A 14,878-nucleotide genomic window follows, 5' to 3' on the forward strand; every position below is an offset into this window, starting at 1 on the left:
GGGCGGCGAGCGATAGACAAAGAGTGTAACTCTGTGCATTGCACAATTTGGCCACCTGGAAAATTTGGGCAAAGCAGCGGGTTCACCCCAGAGGGAACACTTGGAGCTAGGACTAGGGTGTGTCCTGTAAGGTTGTGGTGGGTGGGACACAGGGTGCACCCCCAGGTTGCCAAAAAAACCTGACAAATTTTTTTTAAAAGAAAATTCCAACCAGTTTGCTAACAAATATGAATATGAAATTAACTAAGCAAACTGTATAAAAACTATTTCAAGCAACTGAAACAAATTGACCTTGTTTTTGTCGGATTGGTTCTTAGCTCTGGTGCAGAACTTTGGGCGGGACAGATAAGCACCATGCCCATAATGCAGTCTGTTATAGACTGCATCCAGGAAACCAATAAGTGCTCTGCATTTAGTGAGAGGCCCCCCTTATAGGTCAGGTAAACTCTGTTGTAGGCCCCTGGATGGGGCGGTGAGCGATAGACAAAGAGTGTAACTCTGTGCATTGCACAACTTGGCCACCTGGAAAATTTGGGCGAGGTAGCGGGTTCACCCCAGAGGGAACACTTGGAGCTAGGACTAGGGTGTGTCCTGTAAGGTTGTGGTGGGTGGGACACAGGGCGCACCCTAGGTTGCCAAAAAAACCAGACAAATATTTTTTTAAAAGAAAATTCCAACCAGTTTGCTAACAAATTTCATGCAACTGAAACAAATTGACCTTGTTTTTGTCAGATTGGTTCCTAGCTCCGGTGCAGAACTCTGGGCGGGACAGATTAGCACCATGCCCATAATGCAGCCTGTTATAGACTGCATCCAGGAAACCAATAAGTGCTCTGCATTTACAGAGAGGCCCCCCTTATAGGTCAGGTAAACTCTGTTGAAGCCCTCTGGATGGGGCGGCAAGCGATAGACAAAGAGTGTAACTCTGTGCATTGCACAACTTGGCCACCTGGAAAATTTGGGCGAGGTAGCGGGTTCACCCCAGAGGGAACACTTGGAGCTAGGACTAGGGTGTGTCCTGTAGGGGTCTTGATGGGTGGGACACAGGGCAAACCCTTGCAAAAAACCGACTATTTTTTTAAAAGAAAATCTTTGCTAAAAATGAGGCATCAGTTTACTGTCCAGGATTTGTCGTGTCGCATTGCGCCGCATCCAGTATAGACAGCATCAATGATTATAATGTTGTCTACACTACATTTGTTGTGTCATGTCGTGGCATGTTGTGCTGTGATGCAACAGTCTGCATTCAGGAAACCTATAAGCGCCTCAGCATTTCGTGAGAGGCCGCCCTTACAGGGACCCTTACACGCTAGGGAAGCTCTGCTGAATGAGGCATCAGTTTACTGGGAAGCTCTGCTGAATGAGGCATCAGTTAACTGTCTGGTGTCATTTGATGTGTGCTGTGATGCAACAGTCTGCATTCACATCCAGTGTAGACAGCATCATTGGGAAGCTTATAATGGTGTCAGTTAACTGCTGGAAGGTGTCAACATTTGTCAGCATCATTGATTATAATGGTGTCTATGCTGGAAGCAACATTTGTCGTGCTGTGTCGTGGCGTGCCGCGTTGGTCTCTGCTTGTTTTCACCAAATTACCAAGTCAAATCGAATTGACCTCTGTCTGTGTGCTGTGAATTTGCCTTAAAAATAAAATAATAAATACATTTTATTAAATAATAATTTTATTAAATAATAATAAAATATATATATTTTTTTAATCTGCAAAGGAGGCTTATGACCTGGCAGTTGTTACCTGATAAAGGTTCAGTAGTTGATTTCTGTAACCAAGTTACAAATCTGTTACGAAAAAGTGCTTGCCGAAAAAAAGAGAAAAGAAATATAAACTGAAAAAAAAACAAAAAAAAAAAACCTAACTGCTATTGCAGGTTTCAACACAAAGATGACAACAAAGAGGCAAAACTTACAGCTGCTGCTTCAATATTTTTTTTTTTTACATTTGTAATTCGTTTTTCAAGATCCTTTTATGAATAAAAAGTTAAAAAGAACAGCATTTATTCAAGATTTCTAAAGGATCATGTGACACTGAAGACTGATAATGCTGAAAACTCGGCTTTGCATCACAGGAATAAATTACATTTTACAAAACAGTTATTTTACAGTGAAATAATATTTCACAATAATACTGTTTTTCTGGATTTTGATCAAATAAATACTGCCTTGATGAGTATAAAAACGTCTTTAAAAACATTAAAAATCGTACTGATCCCAAACTTTTGAATGGCTGTGTGTTTTTTATTACAATTTATATTATCTAAATCCAAATGTCTTGGTACTTAAATCTTAAATATTTCTTTTTTTCTTCTTTTGAAACTCTCCTTTTATTCCCAAGTCTAAATGAGACTTTGAATGCCAAATCTGGTTTATATTCCACTATGAATTGTCTATGAATCTCCTGTAATCAGGTTTAGGAAGTTACTTTTCATATCATTCATTCTCATTTTTACATATAATATTTCTCTGTTATAAATCCTCAAGAGTGGAATGTAGCTTTCTATTATTGTAGTGATATGAATTATTAACAGATAAGATGATAATTTATTGTTGAACCAAAATGGAGCCATTACTTATAGGTGAAATTGTTGTAATTATTCTCATTAAGCTGATTCTACCGCACCGTGTGACTTCTCTTGACAGCGACATTTTTCAAAATGCTTTTAATTCTCCAAGAGTGTATCCATCATCTTCACCTGAGATACTGGCAACACACACACACACACGCATGATCAAATGTACCTGGAGGCTGTGGCAAATCAGACTTGTCAGATGCTCACTGAATTGAACGGAGGAAAAAACAGAATTTGATCTTGCATAGAAGCTGATCACTCAGTTTTACTTGAGCAGAGCAGTCAGTCGAGACCTGACTATGATTAAAATGCCCCCTTCAGCTTTTAGGAAACACCAAGTTGACAGCTAGTAGCCAGCGGGACAAGATGTGATCATCAAGCACAGGTGCACATTAAGATAGAAGACAAAGGAGGTGCGGTTGTCTGTTTAGATATTTTTTGATGCAATTTGATTTTTTTTTTGTGCTGCTGGTATTGAATCTGTCTGGAACAGTCCTGAAGACATCAATTTTTCATTTTTGATTGTTTGTCTTCATACTGCAGTGAATGCACACTGAGCTGTATATATAGAACACTAATGCAATTGGGAGAATAAATACATTAGATATGTACTGTATATGAATATACTAAAACTTAGTGAATGACTGTGGCAGTATAACTTCCCCATGGTTGTTTTGCGCCAAATGTATTTCTCAGAAGATTCACTGGCCTCACAAAAAGGGGAACAACGGCAGAACATCACAGGGCAGAGCACCTGGAGCACAGATACCGAGTCAAAGCACTGCATGAGTTCACACAGCTCCAGAGACATTGAAAAGATAAAAAAGTACATTGGAATTATTTGGCAAGAAGTGACTTTTGGCATGTTCTCCCCACAGAGCAACCAAGCCTGGCCTGCAGCTAACATCAGTCTAATTTAAATAATCTAACTTTCTGCTAAATCTAAATGATTCCCACCCTTGCAAATAATAAATATAGGCTATATATATACAGTTGAGGTCAAAAGTTTACATACACCTTGCAGAATCTGCAAAATGCTAATTATTTTACCAAAATAAGAGGGATCATACAAAATGCATGTTATTTCTTTATTTAGTACTGACCTGAATAAGATGTTTCACATAATATATGTTTACATATAGTTCACAAGAGAAAATAATAATTGAATGTATAAAAATGACCCCGTTCAAAAGTTTACATACACTTGATTCTTAATACTGTGATGTTACCTATATGATCCACAGCCGTGTTTGTTTAGTGATAGTTGTTCATGAGTCCTTTGTTTGTTGTTAAGAGATATCCTTCAGTTCCCACAAATTCTTTGGTTTTTCAGCATTTTTGTGTATTTGAACCCTTTCCAACAATAACTGTATGATTTGGAGATCCGTCTTTTCACACTGAGGACAGCTGCAGGGCTCATATGCAACTATTACAAAAAAAAAAATTCAAACACTCACTGGTGCTTCAGAAGGAAAACCGATGCATTAAGAGACGGGGGGTGAAAACTTTTGAACAGAGTGAGGATGTGTATTTTTTTTATTATTATTGCCTTTCAGAAGCTACAGAAGATAGTTTTCTCTTCCCCAGAAGGTGAAATTAGTTAAATTTACCATAATCTTCAAAAGTTTTCACCCCCCCGGCTCTTAATGCATTGTTTTTCCTTCTGAAGCATCAGTGAGAGTTTGAACCTTCTGTAATTAACATTTTGCAGATTCTGCAAACTTTTGACTTCAACTATATATGAGTAACATTGATTATATTGTTACATTTTATAGTGGGACCTACCAAAACTTGTGGACAACAGTAAACTAGCGTTGGGAACATGGGCACCCAAGGCTCATTGATTTACTTGAGGAGCTAACCTATCTGCTTTAATCATGCAGAAAAGCTACTGTAGCTTAATTTACTGTAAAAACATACTGCTTGCCATGATAGAAAGATGTCAGAACAGTGCATCGAGTTTGCAGTCAGAGTGCCATCAGACCTTGTCAGCTGAAAAGCACCTACAGTACAATAGGTACTATATGTGAACATCAAAACTATACCATAAAGCAAGGGAAGAAGGTTGCCTGCACTGATGAATTACATTCTCTTTTAGATCGGAATACACAACTAGGAAAATAAAATACTGATACGATGACTACAGCTACTGAAAGAGCTTACAGGTGGCAATGAATATAAGCGTAGGCTATACTATGCCATACTATTGATTTTTCCCAACAAGAAGTCTAAACACCTCTGGATAGTGAATGAAATCCACACTGAGAAACTCCTTTAGTGGCTGTGGCATCATGAAAAGTGTTGGCACGTTTAGATCCTGTCAGGATGGCATCTAGCGTTCCTTGTCTCTGCCATTTGTAAGCTGTTTTAGTAGCTGTGGTCTAAGGCCTCAGGGCTGAAGTGGAGAGAACAAAGATGTGGGTCTTTCTTAAGTTTTATTCATTTACAGACATCTTCCCATTGTTTTCTCCTCTTGTTATCACTAGGAAAGCAGTGAAAATTGTTTCTCTTGTCATCCTCCATCTGAAAATTACAACCAAAAGCCACAAAATATGAGTTTTGTATTTCAAATTAAAATAGCAAAAGGTAGCGCCAGTAGCTCACAGAGTGCATTGGAATAATGGCACCTCCAGTCCAAAATATGTATAAAACGTTGTGGATTTTTTAAAATATAGTAAATCTTACATGGGTTTTCTACTACATATTTTAGCCATACAAGTCTTAATACCCGGGGTTCCCTTTAAGGGCAAACAAAAACACATAAAGACAAAGGTTTGGCCTGATTTAATGAAGTGCTAATGTGAACACATATTTAGATGTTTATGTAGAATTTTTCAATCTTTTCAGCTTGTAAATTGATTAGGGAAATGCGTAAAGATTTCTGTATATTATAGCGTTTTCTGGATTTAATCTAATCACCAGAACATTGCACAGGTGCCTCTCACTGTTATCATGGCGCACATACTGAGAGAAAACTAATTTTACATAAAACAGGCTTTAACTGCTTTGGGAAATAGGCAGTCTTGGCAGGACGGAAGAGCGGTGTGAATGAAAAAGCCATGAGATAATGACCATGCTGGCTATTAAAGTGATGTGCCTTCCTCAGGCAAGGTGAATCGGACTCGTAACCCGCCAATAACAACCAGACGTGTTTCCAACGGAAAGTCTGCTCTTAATATTCATGGATAGCATGTAGAGTTTTGGTTCTTTAAAACTAAACAAACATAATAAGCACAGAACTGACTTTCGTCTACTTGACTAACCAACTTTAGTACGATTTGTAATAGCTGACATCCTGTGAGTGAATGAATGATAACTTAGGTATCTCATGATTTTGGTCATTCTGCGGTTGAGCGTCAGAGACAGTTGTGCTATTTGCTCAGGGCTGAGGTATTTGCGCAGAGGAAAATGTCACATGGACAAGTAAATCTATTTTGTGACATGCTTCTCTTTCGTCTTCCTCTCTGGAATATGGTGAAATTTGTTTTAGGATTGAACAACGATTTGCAGGTCTCTCAGTAATGTGTCTTTGCCACGATCCTGATATACGATCCATCTGATTTCTGCTGTTTCAGCTCCCCAGATTTACCTCAGAGAATCAGTGCCTGTTTTCCTTCGTCTAAGCTGATCCTGGATGCTCCTTTGTGGTGACTGCAAGTCAAACAGTCCACTTTCTATGTCAAAATTATGAGCGTCATAATACATTTCCAACACAAGCTTCTGCAAAGAGAATTATAGTGCTGTGGATAGGATAGTAATGGATAGGGACGCTCATAAAAGCATACTCGTAAATGATCAGAATAGCTGTAGCTCTTTTGCTAATACCACAATGATTTACCTTGAAAATGTAGCTGGAATGACACACCAGTGAGTCATTCTCTTACTTTTCCCTTTTCAGTAAATTAAGGCCTTGATGAGTTCATTCTAAACTGTGATATTGGCTAGTACAGGCTGGATCTTTGAGCCTTGGCGTACTTCTTTGCAGTACCCACCTTGTCATTTAGCTGACACTTTTATCCAAACATCGAGTACATTTATTAGACGGTCAATCCCCCAGATGTCCTGAGGTTAATAGCTTTGCTCAAGGACGCAATGATGATGGCTCTTGGCAGGGTTCTGAACCTACAACCTTTTGGTTGTTAGCCAAGACTTTAACCACTAAGCTACACATCTCTTGAGTTTAGCTATTTCTAACTTCCCTTTATCTTTCACTTGCTGAATTGTATTCAGGGAATACAACCACAGACCTTTAGTATTATATGATATTATAGCCCTATTTGAGTTTTGCACACAAATTGTACACAAAAGTATTTTTGTAGCTGGTTGAACCACTGATGTCACATGGACTATTTTAACAATGTCCTTCCTACCTTTCTGGGCCTTGAATGTGTCAGTTGCGTTGCTGTCTATACAGGGTTTCTTCTTCTGCTATTGAGTCTATGGCGGCCCATAGAACTGCTGGCGGGAAAGTTATGAAATTTGGCACACAAATAGAGGACATTCTCAATATTAACCATAGCAAGTTTGGAGTCTCTAACACAAACTCTCTACTGCTATCACTTGTCCAAAGTTTAATTCATGTTTATGCTAATAACTTTTGAACCATAAGGTCTAGAAGAAAAACAATTTCCATTGAATCCTTGGCCGAGTCAAATGGAAAGAGCTACTTTTTCGAACTCATCTTAGATGGTTTGTCTGATTTTATACCAAAATTGGCTCAGATCATCTTCAGACCATACTGGCAAAAAAACTATGGAATTCAAATTGAATAGTCAAACCATTTTTGAGTAATGCATACTCAGGAGATGTGAAAAATGGCTGTTTTTGCTCATAACTTTGGAATGATTTGGCCGAAAATCACAAAGTTGTTTAGATTTGGTGCAGGATGATTAATTGAACCATACCCAATTTTCTCATGTCAGCCGTTTTGTGTGGTGGCCATTTTATATTTTTTTTGTAAAATGCAAAAATGTTAAAGGGGTCATCGGATACAAAGTTCACTTTTACATTTTGTTTGAACATTAATGTGTGTTGGCAGTGTATGTACGTATCTACCCTACAATGATAAAAATAAATAATCTGTAAAAATAATATTCCCTTTTTCAAATCAAGCCATTCTCAGATGCCGTCACACCGTCAGAGGCCACTCCCACGATAGTTGATTGACATGAGTGTCTTACCTCATAGATACCAATTTTGCCATAGTCAGCTGAACTTCCTGTCACCCATTTTAATTAATGTTGAAAACCTACTTTTTCAAACTCCTTCTAGACCGTTGGTCCAATTTTTATCAAATATGACTCAATTAATTAATCAATTAATTTGCTGGAATGATACCAAACTGCATCTGAGGCTGTATCTTTGCAAAGCTTTGACATATTGACACCAAACTTTGCATGTGCCATTGTCACCTCACACTGACCACACCACATCAATTTTGTAACATCGCTACCTATTGGTCAAAAAGTAATAGGCCATTCATTAACCACTAATAATGAAATTTCCAAAAATTCTAATAACGTTTGATTCCGTTAGCCTATTGTAATTAAACTGGTCTCTAAATATTCCAAGAACACAGATACCAATTTTGCCATATTCAGCTGAACTTCCTGTCCACCATTTTAATTTATACTGAAAGCCTACTTTTTCAAAGTCGTTCTAGACCGTTTGTCCGATTTTCACCAAAATTGAGTCAGATCATCTTCAGACTGTGCTGACAAAAAGCTATGGATTTTGTGTTGATAGACAAAACTGTTTTTGTACAGTGCTGCAACAAATTTGAGGCACGATACAAACTGCATCTGAGGCTGTATCTCTGCAACTCTGTACTTTGCGTGTGCCATTGTCATCTCACACAGAACACACCACGTCGATTTGACAGCGCCACCTATTAGTCAAAAGTGATAAGCCAGTAAATCATATTACTAGTAGATGTATATGATTTTTCTGCTATTTTGACTAAAATCATCTTAAAACGGCTTCAATTAGTCATTACTAAAGTTGGTCTGATGGTTGCTGCCATGCGTGCTTCTGCAGTGCTTGGCCCCTTAATTGCTGCTTGCAGCTATATTTCACGATATTATTGTTTGTACTGTACTTTCTCATCGAATAAATGCAGCCTTGCTGAGCAAAATTTTATCAATCTCAAACTTTTGAATTGTAGTGATCATAATTGATTAACTTTACACAGTCATTAAACTGAACTGAATCAAAACTGAACAGACTTGACTTATTGTTTTTTTAGAGCTGCTTTACATCAGAATTTCAGTTTGCCTCATGTTTGTTGAAGTTTGCATCATTGATTTTCATTCTTCTTATTACTGTGAAGCTGCTTTGAAAGAATCTGTCTTGTCTAAAGTGCTATATAAATAAAAATGACTTGACTAGAATAGAGTACCCATTATAGTCAACTGACGTAGATGATTTGATGTTCATCTTCTCTCCCTGAAGTAAGTCTACATGTTTTAGCACTCGGTTCTCAAGAGAAACTATAATGCTTTATTTTCTTAAATTATTAATTGTTTGTTTTCTATCTGTCACCGTAATGTCATGCAGATGACAGTAATTATGCCGGCTTGACACTGTAATGTCAACTGTAATTGGGTACTTCTGGTATCCACCAACAGGTTGAGAAGAAACTCATGACAGTGTGTACTATTTTCAAGTGTCTTCTGGGTAATGGGGATTGTCTGGTGAGAATGAGAAACATAGAAGACGTAGATCTCGATTTGGACAGCCATCTGTGCAAGACGCATTTCTGTTTGATACTCCTGGTCAAAAGACTGATTTGACTGGGGATTTGGAGACAAACAGCTAAATATTGTTTGAACATGGCAGATGCTCATTAGAATCTGATATCATTTTTCTCTACCCTCCTCACATATGAATACGTCCTCTCTCCGTCCAGGGTTAGTGATTGAGTGAATGGCTGAAAGCAAATATAGTGGATGTGTTTTCATATTGAATACACCAAACTGCTGCTATCGGTCACGTCTGCTGGGGCTCTTCTGGGACGGTTTGTGTCTGGAAGCTGTCTTTGCATAAGCCATATCATTTTTTGCCATTCATCATTGGGATATTTGTCCAGTGATGCATACCCTGTTGTCTGCAGTTGTCTGAGACAGAGACAGAACAATAACAATGGCATGGAATCAGATCCGTGTACACCGTTTGGATGTTGCAGTAACTTCTTGAATTGTTTAACCGCTCATTTGCATATGAGTTGAACTTTGCCTTGTTTTATCTGAACTGTCGCTCATTACCTCATTATGATTTCCAGTCGCTTTTATGCTACAAGATCAGTGTGAGCACCAATTTACACATAAAGAAGGAGACCAGAGTATGCCACATATTAGGAATGTTAATGTTATCTTGTATTAAAATATTGATTAGGGCTGATGTAATAATGATTATTTTGGTAATTGAGTAATCTGTTGATTATTAATCGAGTAATCGGATAATTATAATTAATTTTTTTTTAGTAATAAAAATAGACCTAAGTGAACAATAGCCTTTAAAATTACTTAACATACATATATATCTATGAGGCAATAATTAGTTCAAATAAAGTATCAAAAGCAAGTAATCATATGGTTTTACTGAACAAAACTGTTAAAATGCATAATGTATTGTAAATAATAGAGCTACATTACGCATTATAACAAATGCCTGCAGATTGTTTTTAGACTTTACTGTGCGATCTAATCTGTGTTTAATGTTGACTAAACAACACTTAATTCAAATGTCCACTTAATCTTTAATATTTCACCCTTTCTTTATGATAGAAAAGCTACAGCCATTAATATGTGGACATCAAAATGTGTAAACTCAGAGTGAGGGTTTAAACTTTTATTTTGAAATTGCAATGAACATTTAACTTAGCTAGAACCATACTGAGGTAATCTCCTGTGTTTGCGTAGGTTTATGTTATAAATGATTTACCTTACAAATCTGATGAAATAACGCACGTTGCGTTCCCAGATGAACTTCATAATAAACCCAAACTCACAGCAATATGCAAAGATGGAGTTTGAGACGCTCCACACATGTAAATGAGTTTGTAAATGATGTAAAACAGTTTGTGCAGCATTTACTGTGAACGGAGCCACTTTGCAATGCACGTACGTAACCTACACGCAAGTGAATTCTTAATAGCATTATGCTTTATGATTTTTAAATGGGTTTAATATTTGGAATGCGCCACTTCCAGTATTTTGCTGGTTACTCAACACGGGCAAAACGCAATGAAGAATTGTTTAAAATTGAATACTCAAATAGACATTAAGGAATCGTTGCAGCTCTAATATTTATCGACCGATTTATTAATTTACTAGACATGTACCAAATACAATCAGGAGCTGATTGTACAAATATCTCACAATTCATTTTTTTTCTTAGAACTGTGTGATATGAACTCTCAGTTGCAAGTTCTAAAGTCAGAATTGTGAGATAAAAACCTTTCTTGCTATTACGAGTTTATATCTCGCAATTCTGACTTTTTTTTTTTTTCTCACAAATGCAAGTTTGTATCTCACAATTCAGACTTTTTTCTTGCAATTGTGAATTTATATCTCATAATCCTGACTTTTTTCTTGCAATTCAGGCTTTTTTTAATCACAATTCTGACTTTATAACTCACAAATGCGAGTTTATATGACACAATTCTGACTTTCTTGCAATTCTGACTTTTTTTGCTATTGCAAGTTTACATCTCACAATTCTGACATTTTCCTTGCAATTTTGACTTTTTTTCTCATGAATGCGAGTTTATATCTCATAATTCAGTTTTTTTTTTTTTGCAATTCAGACTTTTTTTGCAATTCTGACTTTATAACTTGCAGTCGCGAGTTTATATCACACAATTCTGACTTTCTTGCATTTCTGACTTTTTTCTCGCAAATGTGAGTTTATATAATAATTCTGACTTTTTTCTTGCAATTCAGACTTTTTTTTGTAATTCGGACTTTATAACTTACAGTCGCGAGTTTATATCACAAAATTCTGACTTTCTCGCAGTTCTGAATTTTTTCTCGCAATTCTGACTTTTTTGTCTCGCAAATGCGAGTTTGTATCTAGCAATTCTGACTTTTTTCTTGCAATTCTGACTTAATTTGACTCGCAAATGAGAGTTTGTATATCACAAATCTGACTTTTTTCTCCCAATTGCAAGTTTATAACTCACAATTCAGACTTTTTTTACTGCAATTCTGATTTTGTACCTTGCATTTGCGAGGTCAGAAAAAAAGTAATTTTGAATTTTTTTTTTTTTTTTTTAATTTAATGGCAGAAACGGACTTCCATAGTATTATCATCATGATACTGGTCTTCCTTAATAGTATAAGCTACATAGTAAAAAAGGTGCAGTTAAATAAAATAATTTAACATATTTAAAAACTTTAGTCTTTATGTAGTTTCTACATAAATTTGGAGATTCTGTGTGAAATTATAATAATATATGCATATTGTATTAATATGTGATATGTTAATTAAAGAAAAATGTGATTAGGTATTTCCTTTTAATTGACAGCACTAATTGTATTAGATTTAATATATTATAAACTATAAAATAACTATAAAATACAATGAAAAATATGCTAGATAAAATAAAATCCATATATTGTGTATAAAAATATAGCAATTTTGAAAATGTCCAATATCTTTGTCTCTCTCTTTCCTAAATAACTCTTGATTTTAAGTCAAATAATAACACACAGCTACATGAGCTTATTGCCATTTACCTCTATCGCAGTTTTTGCAGTAAACATAATTATTATTTATAGAGGTGCCCTGCTGAATATGCCAAGCCTGCTTCACTTTTATAATATGAGGGTGCGTTGGGCGTATGCGTCGCCCACTGCTTGTATTACTGAACACATTTCGGTTCATTCTACTGAAGCTGACCAACAATTGATAAACTGTTCGTGACTTAGCAATTAGCACCTTAGCAACACATCAGTCCACCCATCTTGAGAATAATAACTACATTCAGCACAGTGCTAATTTTCTCCATACCTACTGGAAAAGATTGCTTGCCTTGGCATTTTAGCCTTGTAACCGTGAAGCCCTCAGACCTGAGTAATGACCAGCGGGAGCACAGCATCCATCCTCCGACTGCTTTGACTCTTTAATATGCCGCTGTTAATAGAGCCCGCAGTCAGAAAAGGTCTGTCATGATGGGCATCTCAGCTCAGTAAACACTGGCCTCTCTCATTTCTTCTCGCATCCTGTGGGTGCTTTTACTCTCAGATTTGAAATTGAAGTGCTGCTTCGCTGCTTTATGTTATTTCATGTGATTGTAATGTCTTTTCTCTTTTCTTCTACAGAAAAATGTGATGAAGCTCTGGTCACACCACTCGCCCATAATGCCTTCACCAGCTCCTCTGTGTTCACCAGTGGCTATGCACCGGGATACGCCAAGCTAAACAAAAGAGGAGGTACATTTTTGCTCATATTCATATAGTGACTTGCAGAATGAACAAACATTTTTTCTCTCATCACAATACCTCAAAGAACACTGTTTGGCTGTTGCATTTTTATGCAAACAGTATATTACAAACTTCAATTTCACAGGTGCTCAGACTTGATATAGTTTTGTGTCATTCCAATAAACATCCATACACTATATGGCACCGCAGAGTCATTACTTCAATAACTCCAGGCGGGAATTATTGCGTGAATTACTGGGCTACAACGGCTCATCCCATTATGCCAAACTGTGCTTTGGAAAGCACTGTGTGCTTAGGACTAATTGAGCGAAAATCTACAACAGATGTGACAATGCGTGATTTATCTCGGTGATATGTGCACAGTTCACATATTTATTATTTTCAGTTTGTTCCTCATCACTCACTGCAAATGTTATTTAATTAAAATGGAAGCTCTCTTGTCCTCACAGAACGCCTCTGAAGTTTACTTTGGCATCTTCGACGGAACTAGATCATGTTTTTGTTTGTTTCTTTATTTATTTTATGAGGGAGAAAGCAGAAAGAAACAAACCACTGCTAATTGTGCGTCAAATGCATTTTTTGCTTGTTTTTTTGCTGTGATAGGCACTCAGGGGAGAGCAAATTCGGATCCAAATGGATGTTTTATATATGAGCCTCACTGTGGGAGTCTGTGGAGGCTGTGGGTTTGATTTTAAAGGCTTTAAATTGCATGTTGTTTTCAAACTCAATGAGTCACTGTGCTCTAGTATGTGCACAAAATATTGTAATATTAATTGCTACTGTAACTATGTCTCGTATTACAAATTCTTTTAAGAGGCACAGCGTAAGCTCCATACAAATCTTTCTTCCTTGAGGAGATACAGCATTGCCTATGCATGAATAAATTAGTGTTCTTGGCATGTCTATATGCATAATTTTTTGGTGTTTATTCTGTCAAGCCAAGCGTATGTACATGTGTGGCAGTTTACCTTAAAAGGAACAGTTGACCGAAAAACGACCATTCTTTCATAGCTTGCCTCGGGTCTTTATTCTATGATAAGTTTTAGCATATTTTATGTAAGGGTGGCAGTATATGATTAGCATATTGATTGTTGGCCAAATTAAAAAGTAATGCATTAGTTTACTCGTTACTTCAAAAAAGTAATCTGATTACGTAACTTGCGTTACTAGCAATGCGTTACCCCCAACAGTGTGGTTATTGTTAACTAAAATGATTATACATTTTTGGAAATAAACTAAAAGCTGAAATAAAATAAAATAAAATAAAATAAAATAAAATAAAATAAAATAAAATAAAATAAAATAAAATAAAATAAAATAAAATAAAATATAAATATTATATGAAAAAATACACAAGCTAAAAATGTTGCCTTTGATACTAATTTAAAGTACTAAAATGACTAAAACCAAACTAAAATAAAAATAAATTAATATTTGATAAATACAAATAATAATAATAATAATAATAGTAATAAAAATAAAAATAAATAAATAAAAAATACTTGAACAAACGTAAAATAAAAAAGAAAATATAAAATCCAGTTTAAAATATTAATAAAATTATAATAGTATTTAAATAATACTACAATAACATGGATGATTATATTATATATATGTGTGAGTTTTTGATTATATATGTGTGTGTATTTCTTTTTTTATTTTAACTGTGTAAGTTTCAGTAATTTTGTTATTTTTATTTTTTATATATTTTTTTAGATTTAAGAAAATATAAAATCCAATTAAAAATATTAATACACATTATAGTGGCATTTAAATAATACTACAATAAAATGTTTATACATACATTAACTTTAGATAAATTTTGTATGTAGCAAATATTAATTTATT

General features: G+C 35.8%; 1 protein-coding gene across 1 annotated transcript in view; it reads left to right on the forward strand.

Moving 5' to 3' along the window:
• The window catches only part of cntnap2a (contactin associated protein 2a), a 488,873-nt gene that overhangs the window by 183,761 nt on the left and 290,234 nt on the right, over positions 1–14,878 (forward strand). The window contains exon 2 of the mRNA XM_051098409.1: positions 12,908–13,018. Within this exon, the coding sequence (XP_050954366.1) occupies positions 12,908–13,018 (111 nt within the window). The remainder of the gene's footprint in view (positions 1–12,907; positions 13,019–14,878) is intronic.

Source organism: Labeo rohita, chromosome 24 (assembly GCF_022985175.1).
Source record: "Labeo rohita strain BAU-BD-2019 chromosome 24, IGBB_LRoh.1.0, whole genome shotgun sequence".
Lineage (NCBI taxonomy): Eukaryota > Metazoa > Chordata > Actinopteri > Cypriniformes > Cyprinidae > Labeo > Labeo rohita.